A 20388-nucleotide genomic window follows, 5' to 3' on the forward strand; every position below is an offset into this window, starting at 1 on the left:
AAGATATCTTAATGCACTGCAATCCATTAATCCTCAAAATCCCACTAAAACCTTAATTACAGAATTATGAATGGGTAAATTAACGGTATTTTAAGGTTGAGAAAAAGGGATCCAACATCATAGTGAAAAGAATGATTGGACAATTAAGGTGAATGCAAACTTATGTAAAAAAAACTGTATTATCTATAAGAATTACACTTGGATATCGTCTTTCTACATGATGAACATACAACATGTTTCATTATCTTGCATCAAATCCACCTTAATGGAGTTTACCCATCTTTTCATTTACGATATAAATTTTCTCCAGAATAGAAGCTGGTGTTTGAAATGTAAGTATAATGGAAAAATGAAAACGGATACTCCTTGAAGGATCAACAGAGTTTGGGGAGCTGAAGTCGTCCTGGCACATCTTGGGAGAACAAGACTCCCCAAGGTTTCCAACAAAAATATGAAGCATCTGGAAATGTGAAATGCACACTGATTAAATATCCAATTACTCTGTCACTGCTACACATAGCTAAATACACACAAAACTAACATCATCCAAAGTGAATACACACAAAATTACTAACAAGTGATCCTTAGGGAATATCACTGTTCTTGCAATTCACTTGTTAGAAAGGTCACAGGTCATTGGTAGTCTGAAGATGGTAGGTGAGCATTTCAGCAGTGTGGGTGATGTCCAGCACACAACCTTCACTCTTCAACCTGCAGGACACTAGTCATCATAACTTCAACTGAATTTACGAGGAAAACACTTGTTGTGTTCATAATATTGTCCAAATCCATTATACAGTTTTTAATGGAATGGTAATTTATCATCACATTAAGAATTGTGTGCAGAGCTGCTAACCTTGAGGAAGATAATCCTATAATCAAACATATATAGGTCATAGTTATTGATCAGTTTATATCTGAGTTTTGTTATATTGCTGATACAAGTGGACACTACGGTTGACTGTGTGAGCTGACCTGTGTGGCGTCTCACAGAAAAGCAGCTGACCTGTAAGGAGAGAATAGATTGATGACACTTTCTCTTCTATGTGCAGAGTGAAGAGCCACCTATTCCTGGAATACTGTTATGTACTTAGATCTTGTGCCATCTTTTTCAAATTTTAGGCAACTATTATTGAATATTTTGTCTGTTTTTGTCTGACATGCAAGACAGAGTTACTTGTTGTCTCAAAAATTATTTTTGCTATATATGGCCAGAAATAAAACATTTTCAGTAATCTCCACTGTGCATATGGTCAGTTGCACTTTTAAACCAACAACTTAACTATACACTTTAATGCCACTTGGCACTTTCATAGTGATATTTGAACTTTATCAGCAAGATTTGCACATTTTGTGTCAAATATTTATTGGCTCTATTTATTGAATATTTATGGCATATTTATTGAACATTTTAACCTGTGATTGATTAACTGTGTTGTCTTCTGGCAGGTGCTGTAGCGGGTACTCAACTCCACCTGAAAGACAGTGGAGTTAGTTTAGGCTCTGACAATACTGTTAGCATACACTTTGTTCATAATTGACAAACAACGGTTAAAAATTCAGTTCTATGAGTTTGAGATGAGTTTTCTGCATCAACATCTATGCGCTATAATATTGTGAAATAAAGTCTTTGCTAGTGCATTTGTTTGGTGAACTGTGTTTAAGTTGTTTGAAAAAACTTACCTGTCCTGTGTTGAAACATCAACATAACTGTTCTGGGAGGGACCAAGTGATAGGATATGAGAGTGGGGGATTTGGTAGTTTGGTGTACATATATATTTATTGTAATTATGTTTATGTGTTTATTCTGGGGGTAAATAGCAGTAAGTATGTCATTGTAAACATTATGTGTTAAATTATATTTTATATATTTACCTTACCATCTCCTTGGCATGTCTTTTTACTGCATCATCCAACCGCTAAATGGTCATTCTGACAGCCAACATCAGCAGAGAACAATGATGCATGTTTGGTAAAAAGGCTACATCCCCAATTAAGATTAACATGTTATATGGTGACTCAGAATATAAGGAAAACAACACCTCTGTATTAAAAAGGATTCCATTTTTAAACATTTATTTTGCAAACATCTCTGTAATAAAATACACTTAATGGGTAACATAATTTTTTATTTCTTAAACACATCTGTAGTAACAACATGGAACTATTAACATTTTGAGAATTGTCTATTTTGAGCAGTATTGCTAGGGAAGCAAGAAGCAGGATTGGTGAAACAAAAGGAGAATTCTTTTGGCCATGACTTTGTAAATGTTAATGACCTTGTTGTGGTCAGCTGGGATGTCCTTCTCAATGGACAACAGCAGAAGACCTGAGAGCCTTCCTTCTCCACATCTGTGTCTAATCTGGGTCTTGACAGCTTCAGTTTGAAGAATGAGGGCTAAACTGATGCTGTTGTCACTGGCAATGTAGCATATATTTTGAGGAGTTTTGTCAGCTTTGGGAAGACTGTCCACATCATTTTCTTTAAGGCACATGAGCATAGCTTGAACATTAAAAAGAGTGGAACACCTTAAGGGCAGTGACAGTGCTGTCTTCCTCTATATCATAGAAGTGACAAACATCTTTGAAAGATTGGACAGCTGTCATTTGTCATGCCTTTCCAGTTACTTGAGGTGGTAAAGCACTGACAAACAGCACTAGAACTACACTAGCCCTCTTGCCTTTATCATGTATGTTTTTATCCTAACCCAGGAGGTTGTTTACCAGATCTTTACTAGATTTCACAACAGTTTCGTGACAGGATACATTTTTAAAACGTTTGAACATGCCCAGGCTGAGGTTTGAATTCTACTGGGCATCCCTCTAATTGCTAATGACTAATGCAAACACACCTTTATCTCTCTCACATCCTCCCTTGCTGCCTCTAGCTGATCTAGCTAATCCAAGCTAAAGGGTTGTAAACACATCTTGAGTGAAGAATACTCCTAATGATTTCCTTAAAGACTTTACTACACCACAAGGTTGATTTCCAGTTTGTACTAAATATTTAGTATAGGGATGGCTAGTGTGTATCTAGCCAACTAGCCAATATCCATAGCATACTGTTTAGCATATTATACAGCTTTGGACTGGCCTAAACATAAAACCAACTTTAAATACATTCTACATACATTAGTAATGCATTCTTGATAAAATTTAATCCATACATGTGTTTTAATTGCAAAAAAGCCTTGCTATATATGACCTACCTCATAAATTGTTGTAGTATCAAGGTTACAGCTTAGACTGCACTAACCCAAACAATCTAAAGGGGGTGTGACTGAGCAAACTAGTGAGTAGTACTGTACCAGAATCAACTGAATGGAATAAAGTCAGCTACAACAACTACAACATGTTTTTAAGGGTGCTTTATTTTCCTAATGGTCAGCCTACATAAAGGAAACATTCATTTCTACCATAATGGTCAGTCTACTCCATTGTAAGGGCATCTTATTGGGCACAGTATTTTTCATTGAACCCTAATTCTAATTCTCACCTAATTCTGCTCTTCAGTATGTAGGGGAGAACAGGGTAACGTGAGCCACTTTTTACTTTTGATGATTTTACTGCAAAATAAAAGGGTATTTGTTTAAATAATAATAGTAGTTACAAATAATAGTTACTATATATATCTCAGGTAATTGTGTACCCATGGAAATTAAAACAAGTTATCTAATTATTATGGTTTTAAAACAATGACCCGTCAAAAAAAAAGTTAGTCCTATGGCACAACTTACCCCAAGGTAGGAGTAAAATGAGCATGGGGATGGGGTAAATTGAGCACTCTGGGGATAAATAGTGCTACCATTAAATACTGATATAAAAATGACGCAAAATCAAACAATTTTGAGATAATTTTAAACTTTATTAATGCCATCAATTTAACAAAGGCAAAAACTCAAGCTTTTAAGTAAAATGATATATTTGTGTCTTGTTGTTCAACATGCTACCGAAACATTTTCAGTAAAGATTAAACTGTGATCTTTGTTTTTTAGCTACAGAAAGAATATGTGTGTAAATATGCTTTTTTTTGTATACAGACAGGTGACAAATTAAAGGAAAAACCAGTACAGGTCTGAATGTTTGACCCCTACCGTGAAGGGGTCTGGTGGCTCTGTTATGCTGTTGTGTGTGGCTTAAACTTAACATTAGTCGACAATTAGGTATTTATTCATCCATATTGTAACACTTGTAACAGTGATCAAACATTAACATGAACAGTGTCTCTAGTCTCTAGAATATCAGAAAATAATTTTTGGGGGTAAGTTGAACCATTGACTCAACTTGCCCCAACATCTCTGACATGTTTCACCCCACAACCTCCATTTTGACAAAACTGTTTCACACAGTGGCTCAGATCCACAATTTTAAGTTTATTTTAAGTTTATGACCTTGTTTTGTAGCTTACACTGACTTAAATTAACATGTAATAATGTCCAAAACTTATCTATTTTAATTAAGATACAAGACAATAACTTTAGTAACATGATGAATTCACTTTTTTTTTTTTTTTTTTGCTCTGGTTTGCTGACCACTCTCTCCATGTGAGTCCAAAATGGATTGAGTAATGTGAACAATAGGCTACTTTAATTTGTGGTCACGTGATTACTTTTGTTTATATTACCTAGATAAAGTGAGTGGCTCATTTTACCCACTGGCTCTATTTACCCCGTTCTCCCTTAATATTTAGGGGGACCCTAGATTGCATTCTTTTTTCCTTTTTTTTAATTCACTAGAAGGGCTCCCATACAGAACCTCCAACTCATAGGGCACTGCATTACAACCCCCACTCCGCTCCTGCAAACCGATGAAGTCCCTAGAAAGGGTAGCACCATGTAAAACAGCGAAGCACTTTAATATAGCCGTAACGTGACTCCGTCATTAAGGGAATGGGCAGCGGTGAGTCATTTCTACCTCTTTTTGTTCGCGTATATTATTACAAAAAGAGATATAATTGGCCCTCTCTTTACTAGTGAACAAGCTGAATGGACTGAATGAAGAACTAGATTTGAACGTCCCGCCCTACCAGGCGACTCCTCCGAGCTCCACCGAGGCGGAGGCGCACAGAGCTCTCCCCTCCAGCAGTCAGCAGTGTGTCGGGAAGCTCCGCACACACTGTTCACGAAGGACGAACTACGACAGGAACACCTATCAAAAGCAACTTCTGTAAACCACGAAGCCTTTACTTACATTTGGAACCGACACAGAGCAGAAACGCAGTTTTCCCTGAGTCGAGTATTTTATCCCGCGTTTTTCCCTTCTTTCCCACTGGAGATGTGTCGGTTGGAGAACTAGGAGCGGACAACGCTGCACACCGAAGCCGGGATGAGTGGCAGCTCCGCGGTGTCCGGCGCGGCGCCCTGCCGCTTCGCCCACTACTTTGTTATTTGTGGGATAGACACAGAAACTGGACTGGAACCGGACGAGTTGGCAGGTATGAGCTTTCTGTCTCTTTTATGGTATCTTGTTGGTTTTACGAATCTTTGCGTGATTTAAGAAAACACAACGCTCATCTAGCTTAACAACTTTTAGGAATATTTTTGACTAAAAATATCCCTTCTCTTACTACTTCTATTCAGTGGCAGACTTATTGTGATTTACACCACACATTGAGTACAGCAAGCTAAAGTGACAGCTTTAAATCCTTTTATTCAGTCTACAAGTGCCACAAACACAGCATGAATCTCCAAATAGCTCAAAAATGGCTCATGGTTTCCTTATAGCTGCTAGTGTAAATAAACATATGAAGCTAAATAACGGGATGAAGGGACACAGCAGCATGGTGTCAGCCTGTTTGTTGACATTTGTGGAGTCTCGGCAGCACCTCTGTCCAAAGAGATGGACTCATTTAAAGTAGACGAGCCTCTTGTGTGTGTGAACAGAGTGAAAAATCACCGGTATCATTTCTAAATGCTATTATCAGATTTAAGCTTCCTGTGCTGTGCTGTACTGCCCTGACCCCGTCAGTCTGAAACTACATTTCATAACTGCACTGTAGTTTTTACTCACTGTGTTTTCCAGTAAACGCAAGTTGACACACATGCACACAAATACAGTCTAATGTAGAAAACTCAGCCATTTGAAAATCAATTTAAATTTATTTTGAGAGCAAATTAGACCGTCATGGGTGATATTGGTACACTTTGTGTGTTTCACATTTAACGGTAATTCATAATATCAGACTTGCACCTGTATACTTCACACATGTTTACTTGTACATTGTGTTTAGTTCAAGTGTTGTTAATAAAAGTGAGCAAACAAAGAGTTCCTAATTTCTTTCTACCTGCTTGGACTCAGACTGGCTCACTTACTGTGTTCCTATCCAGTAACACTGTAGTCAGCACATTATCACAGAGTGGAGTCACTTTTTTGACAAGTATTACCTTCTGGATGTGGTTCTAGCAGCATGCTGTGTTACTGCTGAGTTATTGCATCACAGTTAGATTGGTAACATATGTCTGTGTAGCAGAGTCTCTGGACCAAAGTTCAGAACTGTAAAGTCTGTGTGTTTGAGGTGAGCTGTGATTGCACATTTTTGTCCTGTTAAAGCTCCTGACTGATATCACGTGGACTTTTATGCTGGATATTTTTGTTATAAATCATCTTGGCTATAAAATATAAGAAAACAGTGAAAAATGCCGTTTTATAATTTCCAACAGCTCAAGATGATGTCTTCGTTGATTCGACCATCAGTCCAAAACCCAAAGATATTCAGCAGACCATCACAGTAGACAAAAAAACCCCTTAAAATCCTCACATTTGAGAAGCTGGAACTAGCAAATAGTGCCATGTTTTTTGTGTTTTTGAGTTGGTCACTTTGTGTGTGAGACTTTATGTTTAAGTGTCCTGATGGTTTAGTGGGAAAGGTATGTGTGTGTGTGTGTATTTGTTGCCCTCAGGCTACAGCAAGTCTCTGAGGCGACACTGATAAGCTTCCACCATACTGAGTCCATATGCCCCGCTGTCTGGTCTGCTAACACCACTCAGCCCAAATCTCCGAGCATCTGGTGTGCGTGTATGTGTAGTTTAACTATGGGACAAGTTAACAGTCAGGGTAACGGGGTTGAACTGACAGCTTTCTTCTGTGATTCAGGGTTCAGATAGTGCTGCTAGTGATTGAAATATCAAAACAATCCAAATAATGTTCAGTAACCATCAAACAAATGTTTGAGGGAGCTGGGGTTGATGATGTCATTACCGTTGTAACTGATGAGATCACATCTTCAAGGGGGCTGGGAGCTGGTCTCCCCACATATGATCAGCTGCTTGTATGGGTTTATATCACAAAGCCGCCACCTGTGAAGATTACAATTATTTTTCTTTTAGCATTTAGGCTATTTAACACAAACTCACTTGTTGTTCTTCGTCCTCCATCCTGAGTCTGTGAATGTTCTGTGAAGATGAAAAGAGATGATCCGAATCGTTGTTTTACGTCCTTTCATTGAATGAGGTTCAACTGCATTGATTTGATTATGGAAATATGTTTATTTGCTTTCTTGCAGAGAGTTAGATAAGATTGATACCACTCATGTCTTCCTTATTTTAAATATAAGCCTACATCCAGCAGCTGGTTAGCTTAGCATAGCACAAAGACTGGAAACAAGGGGAAACAGCTAGCCCAGCTCTGTCAAATAGCAACAACATCTACCTTCCAGCACCTCTAAAACACACTAATTATCACATGTCTCCTTTGTTTAGTCTGTACAAAAACAGAACAACAATATGCTGTTTAACAGGGGGTTACATCATAAAATGGTGATCTGTCATTTTTTACACTTGGGTTGTTGTTCAGCCTAGAGAAGAATGTTCCAGCATTGATGCACATTGAAACACCTGCACCTATTGTTTTCTACATAAGCCCACACATCAACAGCGGCGTCAAGACGCCACTATCCTGTTTCCATTGCATGAAAGCAGCTCGTGTGACCGCTGTTTGGACGTCAACTGATGCAATGGAACGGTGCCGGTGTGTGTTACATGTGAGGCCAGTTGTCATCTTCAGCAGGGACGCGACAGAACGACAGTAAACGTCACACAGGCTGATCCATATACTGAGATGAATGTGAGTTTGGATATCAACACTTCAGTTTTAGTCTAAAATCTGACTTGAAGTGATCATAAATTAAGCATTAGCAGAGCGTCACATCCCCCCGCTTCATTCACCCCCAAAAGCCACCCATCCCCATCCCTCAGTTTACCTCCACCCTTCACTTCATTGGAGATCATTTACAATTCTGATCAGGCCTGTTGCTTTCCTCCCTCTTTGACGCACCATCATCTGGGCGACACTAATGCTGCCATGATTGATGTCAACATGTTGCCTTTGGCGCTCCATAAACCTCCTTTTTTTTTTTTTTTTTTTTTTTGTGAAGCACCAGGCTACATCTCAGCACCCCCCTCATGATCTTGTACCCTGAGTTGGAGGCAGCTGTAATTGCAGTGACCCACATTAGGCAGTGTTCCATGCCTTTGCTTATTTTAGGCTGTGATTCCCCTCCTCCCTTGTCTTTGTGTGGCAGTGGCCTTATTTCCCTTGGCCCATTGTTCTAGTCAGAAGGCCAGACTTCCTGTAGACCTGCCTCGGGCTCCATCATGGTTTACAGTATCTTCTCTGTGTGTGTGTGTGAGTCTACTGTACTCTCCATACGATCATATCTAACTCCTTATATCTCAAATCACACCCAGTTATAGATCCTTAGCTACTTGGTCCAGGCTGGAATGCTAATTAGCTGGTTTAATTCCAGTCCAGACACCCACCCCATACCATGCCAGTTAGTCTCAGCGGTATAAATACACCCTGGCTGGCATACAGAGCCTGAAATAGTCCCTGCATTCTAACACCAGATGCATTTTGGGTCGGCAGCATTGTGGAGTTGAAAGGTAAGAGGAGCGAAGAGCTAATTTGGGGAGGGGGGGGGGGGGGGGGGTGTGTGTGGCGTGCCAGTTGTATGAGGTCAACGCTGCTACAGTGTGACATGTGTACAGCTTTGCCACCTTCTACGCCTGCTGGTCGTTCAGCCCAGCATGAAATGTAGCCGCTGGAATGGTCAACAGTTGCATAGCAGACGTTCAACCGGGCTTTATTATTATTATATTAATGAGCAGGATTGTCCAACAACAACCTGTGTTTTTCTTCTTGTCAATTAAGAGTACTTCTGCATCAGTTTTGCCATTTTTTTTAATCTCTCTCTCTCTCGTAACGCCCACAACTTTATGGAAGTACAATCCTGTATTGCTTTAAGATTATATAATACTGTAGATTTATCTGCACAAACAGATTGTAGCTCTGAAAGACCTGCTGACAGCAGTGACTGTGATAGGGTGGGGTGAAACAAGAGCGTTCAGGCTTGTTTGCATGTATCATTACTGATGCACACGCATGAATACACACAGATGTGCTGTCACACACGCACACACAGACACACACAGTGGAAACTGTGGTGATGACGACCTGCAAGATGCTCAGTTTCTGTTCTCAGGTGTTCATCTCTCTTGGTAATTCATATCCTGCTTGAAAAGTCGAGACTTAAGAGAGCTTGCCGATCTTTTTCGGCTCCAGCAGCACCAGACCTCCTCCTCCTCCTCCTCCTCTCCTTCCTCTCCTTCCTCTCCGTCCTTTCATGTCCCCTCCTGTGTCTCCATCCTTCACACTTTCCCCACTCCTCACACCTGAGTGTCACCCACTGCTCTCCCCTGCTTCTCTCACACTGCATCAGACAGGCTGTTGTGTATGTAGAGCGCTATCACAGGTTAGTGAATTCATTAACACCACCTCGATTTACAACCACCTCTGTTTCCTAGCCAGGAGCCATCAACCCCGTTTAGAGCGGTGAAGGTTTCCTCTCTGTCTACAAGTCTCAACATGACTATTTGAAGGTGAACGTCTCTCCTAACAGCTGTGCTTCAGGCAACTCTTTGCAGATTATATCAAATACTACCTTTGCTTCACTTGTTGCTGTGTGAAGTGGGATTTAAAGGTTTGATTTAAACTCTAGCTGGAAGTTTGTATGATATGAACATGATCTTGGCTAAAAAAAATCCAGATTATATTCAATAGACTATATTTAGCTGTTTTTTTATATTATTTGTGTGAGTTCAGCTTGTGAATTCTGCTTTTTGTGGCAGCTACCTGAAGGCTTTAGGCTGTTGTTAGGTAGCTCAGGTACCTTGTGGGGCAGCTGGAGCTCAGGAAGTAGAGTGGGTCAATCCCCGACTCCTCCTGTCTGCATGTTGAAGTGTCCTTGTGCAAGATACTGAATCCCGATGGTTGTGACTTGGTCACACACAGCTAATGACTTCATCTACTATATCTGACAAACTGGCTTTCTGTCATACAGACATAGATTACATAAATGTTCCTTATAGCTTTATTCAGACATGAGGGGACATTTCTGGAAAGAGTCATTTGGTATCTGGTATCACTGCTGGAGAACAGCGGTGGGTTGGAAAGAGAGCATCAGCTCTCTCATGGGGCTGCATCACTGATGGATTTTTAAAGATATTTTGTTGTTGAAGCTTTAAAGGACAGGTTCATTATTTTTGAAGTGTGTCTTAAAACAACAGTCAAGTGAAGCTTATATGAGTCTTCATCAGTCTGAGTTAGTCATATCAAGTGGATGTCTGACACATTTACAGTCTTTTTAGCATCAGATTCCCTCTTTGTGTTTCCTCAGACAGTGTTTCTGTTGAGCTGTGGTGGAAGTAAAGTAACAACAAGAGAAATATTCTAAAATATTTTGCTGGATATTCACAATTTTATCTATGTGGCTGAATTGTTGGATTAGAGTTGATAATATGGAGGGAGTCCTTGTCTACTGATTATTGTAGTTGTAAAAGTTAAACCCTTTTATCCTGCACCATGATGTGATTTTTTTTTTATAGAATCTCCTCAACAACTTTAAAATTGGCTCATTAACAGTGTTTCTCAGTGTGACTACTTCATTTGATTTTCTTTGAGCATAATTGATAACTGAGTGATAACTTTATTACAGTAAGACAAACAGTAAGAGCATGATTTACTTTATGCTGCTGCAGCCTTTAAGTATATCTGACAGCTTGTAGTTCAGATGTGTGACACGTAACAACATTACCTGTCATCACATTTATGTAACGCGCTAAACGTGACTACACTTGACCTGTCTCACAGTCCGTCTGCTGTTGCTGTGAGATGAACATGATAAAACCTCAGAACACACCTGTATGAAGCTTAATGTAAACCGTTGCAGGATGTTTGATCTCCCCCTGGGAGGACTTACTGCTCCGCTGGGCCAGTCTAAGCCTGTTTCTGTCCATTTTAATATTCACTTTCTTCAAAGGGCTCCCTCGCTGCCATTGTCGCTGGCGCGGCTTTGAATATGTCCACAGAGGTGTGTAGGACGGCGCCGAGGTGGGAGCGTCCTCAAGCTGCAGCAGGACACAAAGGGATTTGAACAGCTAAAGCTCCCCTCTGGCCCGGGCCATCTGTCCGCACACACACACACACCAGCCTGGGAGTCAGTCAGCACAAAGGCTGCACGCTAACGCTGCGCACTGATGTATGCAAATGTTGACAGGGGCTAACATCACTGACACATGCCCCTGTTGACTTATGCCTGGTATGCCTGGGCAGCGGTCAGATTGTAATACATGGCGGTGTAATGTTAATAGCGCTATAAAAAGGATGAAGTTAATGATCTCCTGTTTACTCATTCTGCAATCATAGTGACAATATTGTGAACTCTTTCTCTGTTTCATGTTTCTCGAATTCAGTTTTATCCTGTTTGTTTTCACCACAAGATTCCAGCATCTTTCCCTTTTTACTCTTCCTTTCTTTCACGGCTCATCAGTTCCTTCCTCCTCTCATCCCCCTGCAGTGATTCTGTCCATCTCTCCGTGGTTTGTCCCCCCCCGCTTGTTGCCTCGTGCTCTGTTAGCCCAGCCGGGCTGCTGTTAAACCTGTTAGAGTAATCCATTCGGACAGTTCCCCCAGGCTACACTGAATGCATCGCTGTAATGTAACACACGGCCAGGCCTCACCACTGTCTCCACACAAAAACACACACACACACACACGTTCATGCTCATAACCACGACTCCACTCTTCTGCCTCCTGCAATGTTTGACCAGCGGCTTCCTCTTGTCTTTTCTCTTACTGTTAGTTAGTTTTGTTAATGGGTTTTGATGTTTTAGCCTCACCGGACGATTCGAAGATTTTGTGATTAAGAACACTGTTAATGCTTTATATTAACAGACTTCATGTCTCCACATTTCAAAGAAAAAAACAAATGCATTGAAATATTAATCTGCAACAGTAAACATCTGCCTTTCTCTTTTTTTTATATGATTATAAATGGAATATCTTTGTGTTTTGGAGTGTTGCTCATACAAATAGCTTTTATACTTGTTCCAAATGGGGCAAAAAGCCTGCCATGTCTTTTTAGTCTTGATGTGTTGAAGCAGGGATAATGGTGCAGACTTTCAGACAGTCTCTTTTTTAAAGGCAGCCATGGTGTTGCACTTGATTGTTCACACAAAGTGATGGAAGTAGTTGTGTGAAGTTACTTGCTTACCTATAACACTGGTGTGATTGTGACATTGTCTGTTTTGGAAAGTTACAAAATTGCTGGACAAAGATCCTCTTCCATTCAGAGTTGTGAGGGGAAGGAGTTTCTGAGGCTGTAAGTCCGTCCTTATTTGACTATAATTGCCAGTTAAATAATGTTGGGGTGTACTTATAGCTGTGGGTGTGACCAGTAGTGAACACAAGCATTTGCTGCAGAAACAATGGAGGAAAGCGGTAATAAAAAGTAAGAACAGCAAAGCTAAATGTGCAGCAGTGAAGATGGGCAGGCAGCAGCAACTCACCCAACTGAGAACTAACAAAAGACTTTAGTTGCTTGGAGTGCATGTTGTAGGTTGATGTTGAAGGTCCTGACAGAGCCCTGAACCTGCCCGTTGTCCGCCTGACAAGATGCTGAGTCTCAAGGTGCAGTCTCATCCTAGATCCATACAGTATAAGAGAGGCCGCCATGTGCTGCTAGTCAAAGGTCAAGGGTTGGGGGTGGGGGGGGGGGGGGTGAGAACGGGGAGCAGTGGCGGCTGATGATGATGGATCATCCTGGGATTCAGCGGGACCCGCCGACCTCGGAGGGACGCTGCTAGCCGTCGCCGACTGGTCACGTCGCACTGATAACGCTTCTCCGTCTCCCAACGGGCAAAGTGAGCAGTGGATGCCGGGAGGCGTGAGCTGCCATTTCACAGCCCCTCCCTCAGAGTGACCCCTGACCCTGAGCTCCATATGTTCTCTCTCTGTGGGAGAGTGAGGGGACAAAAGAACCAGGGGGGAGCTTTTGGGGGGGTTTTGTTTTGGATTCTTAGAGGGGCCCACTGGACATGACCATGGAAACTCAATTTCACTGTTCTTTGGCTTGTTTTTTTTTTCTCACTTCTATTACAAAGAGATTCAGGGTCTTCTTCATTGTGCTGCTGAAGGCCGGGAGTTTGAAACTAGTTTATACGACGCGTCATCTGACCACGTCTAAAGGCAAAAGAGTTTATAGCTGCTCTGAACAGCCACACTTGAAGGCTTGATTTAGCACGTCTATGTTACAGTAGTCAACTAAGTTCTGTTTTTAACGAAAGATAAGAAGCTGCAAGTATGTTTGTCAGTATCTGCAGACTGTACACAAGATTTGTATAGCACTTTACACAAACAACACAATGCAATCAAGAAATAGAAACAGCAGGGCCGATGCTAACCAGGGATTGGACTAGCCGTTTGCCTTCTTCATCTGATAAAAGGTGGATATTCTTTGGTCTAGTTGGGTGATTTTCTGGCTAAGATAAAGACAGCTCACACACCCAGGCAGAGAGATAAGTGGCAGCATGCCAGTATCACATCGTATTTGGTGTAATAATCCCAATAGTCTCTTTAAAAGTTGTGTAAGTTAATCACACCGCAGCAGTCACTCTATCCAAAGTCCAAGACAGCAGGAATCAGTAGTAATGAATTTCTCCCCAGATTGCTCACAGACGTACGGTTTCTCAGTGCGTGTGTCTCTGTACTGACTAAAATGTATGACTAAAATCTTTCATCCAGTTAAAAGACACAGTTAAAAACAACAACGAACGTCTTAAAAGTCATAAAAATGTGGCTTAAAACTTAAAAAGTCAATATACGGCGGCGTTTCTGTCCGGCGATCACAACGCCAACACGTGCACTGTACGTAGCAGGGCCTGTTGGTTCCTTGTGGTGCTATCTCAGAATGTCACATCATGTCCTGCAGACACTTGAAGGTTTATATGAAAATGTCACTGACGTTTTCCTTCTGGCTTGTATTGTTCAGTGTTTCTCAGCTAAAACGGTGTAATAAGCTCAGAGATGTGTTTCCCTTTAACTGTAAGGCAGCATATAACACCGGGGAAAACATTTTAAAGGCATCATTGTGTGTCTCTGTGCAGCATGCAGCATGCCAGAAAGCTTCTGCTGTGTGAAAATAAGCAGCTACAGAAGTCTTCCTCAGCACAGAGACAAATTAGAGAAGACACTCTATTATGTTCCCTTTTAAAAAGCTGGGACACACCGGACTCATTTACTGCGTCCTTGCTCTCGCGGATTGTTGGGCAATTTCACATCGTTCAGCTCGGCGCTCGCCTCAGCCAACATCTCATACATCTCGTCTCATACATCACTCGCGGTGCGCACGGTAACCTTGGCAATGTATTGAAAGGCAGCCGTACATGAAACATAATGGTCGTCCTTCATCAGGAGTTCTTTGTATCCGAGGTCGGCTACCTGTGGAGTCTCGGGGCCCGTCTCTGTTGCTTCCTCCTCTCAGCTGAACAAAAGAGGCAGCAGACCACAGGATGCTCTTTACCTCTGCGGAGTGGACACATGTCTCTGAGGGGCAGTGAGAGGATGTCAGTATGACAGAAGTGATTGTTTGCTACAGTTAAGATACGTACTCTCAACTGCTGCAGTATGCTGCTCAAACAGGTCTCCAAAGTAGCAGCCTACATATGTGAAGCAAGGAAAAGGAAAAATGAGAAAGACGTGTGTGCGTACATGTTTCAGCTGGTATTAAAAAGCATAAAGCAAAGGTTTGATACTCAGCCATACTTAACATAAAGGCTGAATTTACCAGATATGTGCTTTATTCACTGGCCTGATTGGTGTATTTTGCTGTATTCTCAGTAAATATGAGGATATTTTGTTATGTTTTGAAAGCAGGGTTAGCAGTCGATCCTTCCCTCAGTACAAAGATCGACTGATGTTTCAGTTGCTTTGTTTACTCTGAGGAATCAATAGTAGATAGTGTGTGTGTTACGGTACATGCTGTGCTCTGTGTGTGTGTGTTTTATATGTGAGCGTCTGAACCCAGACCAAGCCGACACTGAACAACAAGGTCTCTTACAGAGAGAGAGAAAAAAAAATTCGAACAAACGTTTCATAAAAGACAAACTTAAAAGCATTCTGATGCTCTCAGAAGCATGTGAGAGGCTGTGAGTGAACAAAAAGGCCAAGCAAATTCTAACCCAAACGGAAACGGCTGATGATTAATGAGCCTGCATTCATTTTCATTGATTGCTGAAATGTAATGCCCACAATATAATACCTCTGAGTCTCCAGGGACACACAGGCAGCATCAGCACAAACAAACCTCCTCATTGTAACAGCGTGGAGTGCCCTGTTATGTCAGGCACGCTGTAAATCTCCTTACATAACTCTGATAGGCTGCGTAGCGGTAACTAAGGCAACTTATGAGAGATTACAGGGGCCCCGCTGCCTACTAACAGTCCATCACCTCACTGAGACACGCTGGACACACACACACACACACACAAACACTGCATTAGGATTCATAAACACAGGCTGAAATGCATTTATTTATTATATAATTGCTCTTCAGGCTAATAATAAGCAGTAGTGTGTCAGAGATCGCTGTGGTCATTTTTCACAATGGTGCAGCTGTGTGTGGGAGATCTGAACTCTCATGCATATATGCTTTATATAAGCATTCACAGGCTCAGTTATGGAAAATTGATTTAGCAGCTAAATCTGCATGATTATGAAGCCCAAACTTTCTGACCACACTCACTGTATGCTGCAAAAACTGTACACAAGCACATGCTGTCCATGTTTTGCATCTGTTTTCAACTATATCTGTCTCTATCCCTGTGACCTGTGACCTGTTGTTGTCTCTCAGATGCAAAGACATATGTCTCATAATGTTACTGAAACCTCTTCAGTAGGAGGGAGGAGATCAGGTTGATGTTGCAAAGTATCTGAAACTTACTGATGTAAGAAGCTTTTTTTTTTCCTCTGATTTTGTGTTTCGTGTCAATCAAGAAACGTTATCCTGTCTTTTGACTTCATGCTCATGTAATCATTTTGACAGGAGATGTCAGCAGTTTTGATTCAGTTATATAAGTTATCTCTCTGGTCACAGCAGCACAGCACTTTCTGCTGTCTACAACCAGAAACAAGCAGACAGAGCTGCTCAGACACCACAGAACACCACTAACCAGCAAACAAAACCAGCAGGAGAAACACAATCGTGCTGAGATTTCTAGGTGTGTGTTTGCTTTTGCTGGCAGGTTGAATCGACTTTGATCTCTCACTGATTGAGTTCCAACTCATTCTCTGACCTCTGCCCCTGTGTGATAAGGCTGTAAACAAAGCACGGCACCTATCAGATAAGCTACTTAATGTCATAAACTCTTTGATTTGATTTGTTCTGAATCAGAGAATGGAATGAATGAATGATCTCCTTTTTGCTGTTGTCTCGGTCTCTGACGTCTCATCTCCTTCTTTCATCCTCTCTCTCTCTCTCTCTCTCCTGCTTCATGTTAACACCCCCCCCCCCCCCTCCTCCGGCACTACATACCATTAAGTTCTACAGCCTGTATGACAGCACAGGACAGTGAATATAGTGAATCAAACCAGTGGTGTGTGTAATGAAGCCACCTAGTCGTGACCTCTCTCCGCTACAGCAGAGGAAGGAGCGACCCTGCAGGCTGTCTGTAGAAGCCTGCTGGTGATTCCCTCACACACACACACACACACACACACACACACACACACACACAGAGTGGTGATGAGAGACGCTGTGTAATGATGTGAGAGTAACTGATGTGAAGGGGAGATAGTCTAGGTGTGTTCGTCTGTGAAAGATTGGAAATTGTCTGTTTGTTTGGTCTAACAGAGTCAGAAATCAACCTGAAATTTTGAGAAATCAAAAACAAAAAACATAATAATTTATCAAATCAATATTTTTTATTTTTTTTTGATTGACTAATTGATTAATCAACTACATCTGACTCTAGTCTGGACCAAAGGGAAAAAAAAAAAGATCTCTTGTTGCCTCTCAGTTCTGGTCCTCTTCATGTTCACACTGACTCATTATAAATGAAGCAAGAGCTGTAAACATGATGTCATATGGACTGACAGTGTTGGTGATGTCATCCTGTATCATCATAGCATCATATATGGACCTACTGTATGTGTCAGATTGACTGACAGCAGGTCATGCAGCACTTTACTCAACATGATGTGTCTTAGTTATTAGTTGAGAATGCAGCTGAACCTGAAGTTGACCCACATCAACCAGTAGTAGAACACCTAATGGACCAGAAAATGTTATAGATGGTGTTTGTTGACATCAGAGAGTCTATAGGTGAGCCTGCCGCCAGTATCCTGAAACAGCAAAGAAGATGGCAGTTTTACATATATCTGAATACAATCCACATCCAATTATCCCAGTGACACATTGCATCAGATTGAAATGACTGAACAATGAGTTCAGGATGAAGTCAATTAGCATTATTAGCGGGAGCCCGGGACAGTGAAGGATTGGCCCGGCATGATTGTGTCACAGCACACAGCCACTCAGTTTAAATCCTGCAGAATGTGTTTGACAAATAGCTGAAATTTCCTCCAACACACCATCATCACTAATTAGATAACTCTGTTTTTGTGAGTGTGATCGAGCTTCGGTCACATTCGCTCTCCCTGCCCAGATGAATCTCTCTCTCTCTTACTCCAAAAACATCATCAGGTTATGTAATTGGGCCATCGGTGGGCTTGTCAAAGCAGATTAGAGCGACTCTGCGGCTATTTCTGAAGCGGTGGCTTGGATTGTTTATCCCAGCGGAGTGAGGGGTCAAACGTGACAGGACAGCAGAAATCAGGAGTCTGAGAGGAGCAGAGACTGATGGGAAGAGTGGATGCTGTAATGTAAGTGATGGAGGAAGGAAGCCATCAGTTATGACGGACTTGAAAATTGTAGAATCCGACAGAAAAACCTGATGTGTTTGGTGCAGAGCCAACTACTGAGCAGCTGTTTAGGCCTTAAAGCTGCACTAATCAATATGTTCATATAAACAATGGATCAAATAACTATGTGTTATGTGATGGGTGTTGCTCACAGTGATGAACCCATAAAAAATCATCACTCTTTTACTTTAGCCCATTGTTTTGGTTTTAAGGTCTGCAAGCAACAGCAGCAGCTGTACGCTACCTGCCAACAGCAAACAGACACAGTTAGCAGCTAGCTAACTGTGTCTACTAGCAGCTAGCTAACTGTATCTACCAGCAGCTAGCGAAAGAGTCCGATATTTTTCTCAGGAGTTGGTGGAGACTAAAACACAGCTAAAAGGAGAGTGAATATTAGACTTACATTCATCAGGTGGACAGGAACACTGCTATAAATTAAAATTAATATTGCTATATGTCTGCTAGAGGTGTAAATAGGCAACTGTTAGCCAGTATGTTGGCTATACAACGTTATAAGGTGGTAATCAGTTTTGCTTCCAAGTGGCCAAAACAAAAAAACAATCCTCCTTAAACATCTCTTCTGTTATTGTGGTTTAAGCAGCAGTTGATGACTGCAAAATACTGCACACTGATTGTTGATCACATAGTCCTATATTTAACTCTTTAAATCTTCAAATTAAATCAAATGAAAGGTGCACTCCAGTGATTTAGTATTGAACTCATAAAGTCTAGGGTCTTTATGATAGACAGAGAAAAAAGTGGCAGTAGCACTTATAGTGGATATTTACTTTTATTTCTTCTTCTTATCCTCATTCTTCTTCTCATTATTATTATTATTATTATTATTAGCATTAGCATTATTAGCATTATTATTATATCCTCTCTAGGGTTAGGAATAAGTATTTATAGTTTGATTTAACTGAAACTGAAACAAAATTAAACTATTTAGCCCTTATTTAGGTGTTGTGTTTAATTTTGTGCTTTGACATTTTATAATAGTAGTCACTTGTCTAATTTTGGATTGAAACTGTTCCAGTGCTCACAGCTGTTGTTATCTGAACTTTGATCTGCTGTATGTAAAGCAGAAAGATCACTGATGGATGAGATTCAGACAGACTGAATATTTGCATGAAGTGCACCAGTGAGTCACCTCCCTATGTTCCAATGTAGCTCTGTGGTTACTGTCAAGGCAGCACAAAGATACATACATATATATATATATATATATATATATATATACACACTGTACATTCTTACATACATACATACTGTACATACATACACACTAAACACACACACTGTGGTTGTTGATGAGCTTGTAAGATCTGTATCAGCTCTAATATTTTGGGCATGAAAGGAACATTGCGAGGTTTTTGCATATCTTTCATATATAATTTGCATTACTGCCAACTATTTTCTCAGATCACACCATAGTTTTTTAGATACATGAGAGTATTTTTCCTACCCTTTCAGTACGTTATGAAAATGAAGTGTCACTTATGTTTATCAAAGCTGCACAACTACACTCTGAGGTCTTGGGTGTTGCTGCAGTGTTGTCAGCAGTAATGTGAAGCACACACACACACTTTGTACTAAAAGGGCATGTTGAAACCTCAGTGCGCTCCATTATTGTAATGATTCCAACTTTTGCCTCTAATCTCTCCAGAACTTGATATCATCTTCAACTTTTACTCTCTTGTGAGTTTCTGAAAGAAAAGGACATCCTCTCCTCCCAGTGTCCTCTTTGTTCTGTCATCCGTCCAGTCACATCATGTCTCCTGCTTGAAGGCTGCAGTATGGGATGTATGGCTGAAGTAGCTTATGCAACTGTCCTCAATGTCCTGCTCATCCTTAGGGTCATTTCAACAAACATGTCTCTATGTTTTACTCTTCCTCTGTCTGTATTCATCTCTGCTCCGAGCCTCTGCCATTTCTCTTCCAAGCAGCCTCCTTCAACCTCAGGCCCCATCGCTGTCCTCTGGGTTTTGTAGGAGCCAGAGGGGTGTACCTATTATACAATATCACTAGTATGCTCTGCTGTGTGTCAGCCCCCCCCCCCCCCCCCCCATCTGCCCCTCCCTCACTCAGGTGGCGAGCTGTGAGGCCTGCTCAGAGGCAATGCAATTAACATGGGC

General features: G+C 41.1%; 1 protein-coding gene across 7 annotated transcripts in view; it reads left to right on the top strand.

Annotated features, from left to right (window-relative positions):
- The first annotated feature begins 4678 nt into the window (after positions 1–4678).
- Positions 4679–20388, top strand: part of dennd5b (DENN/MADD domain containing 5B) — a 78084-nt gene continuing 62374 nt past the window's right edge. For 5 of the 7 annotated variants that reach the window (XM_044343751.1, XM_044343753.1, XM_044343754.1 and 2 more), the window contains exon 1: positions 4681–5434. In XM_044343751.1, the coding sequence (XP_044199686.1) occupies positions 5326–5434 (109 nt within the window). In that variant the 5' untranslated portion in view covers positions 4681–5325. Of the gene's footprint in view, positions 5435–20388 lie in introns of all 7 variants that reach the window. The other 2 variants (XM_044343750.1, XM_044343752.1) reach the window with 2 other exon arrangements.

The sequence above is a fragment of the Thunnus albacares genome, chromosome 23 (assembly GCF_914725855.1).
Source record: "Thunnus albacares chromosome 23, fThuAlb1.1, whole genome shotgun sequence".
Lineage (NCBI taxonomy): Eukaryota > Metazoa > Chordata > Actinopteri > Scombriformes > Scombridae > Thunnus > Thunnus albacares.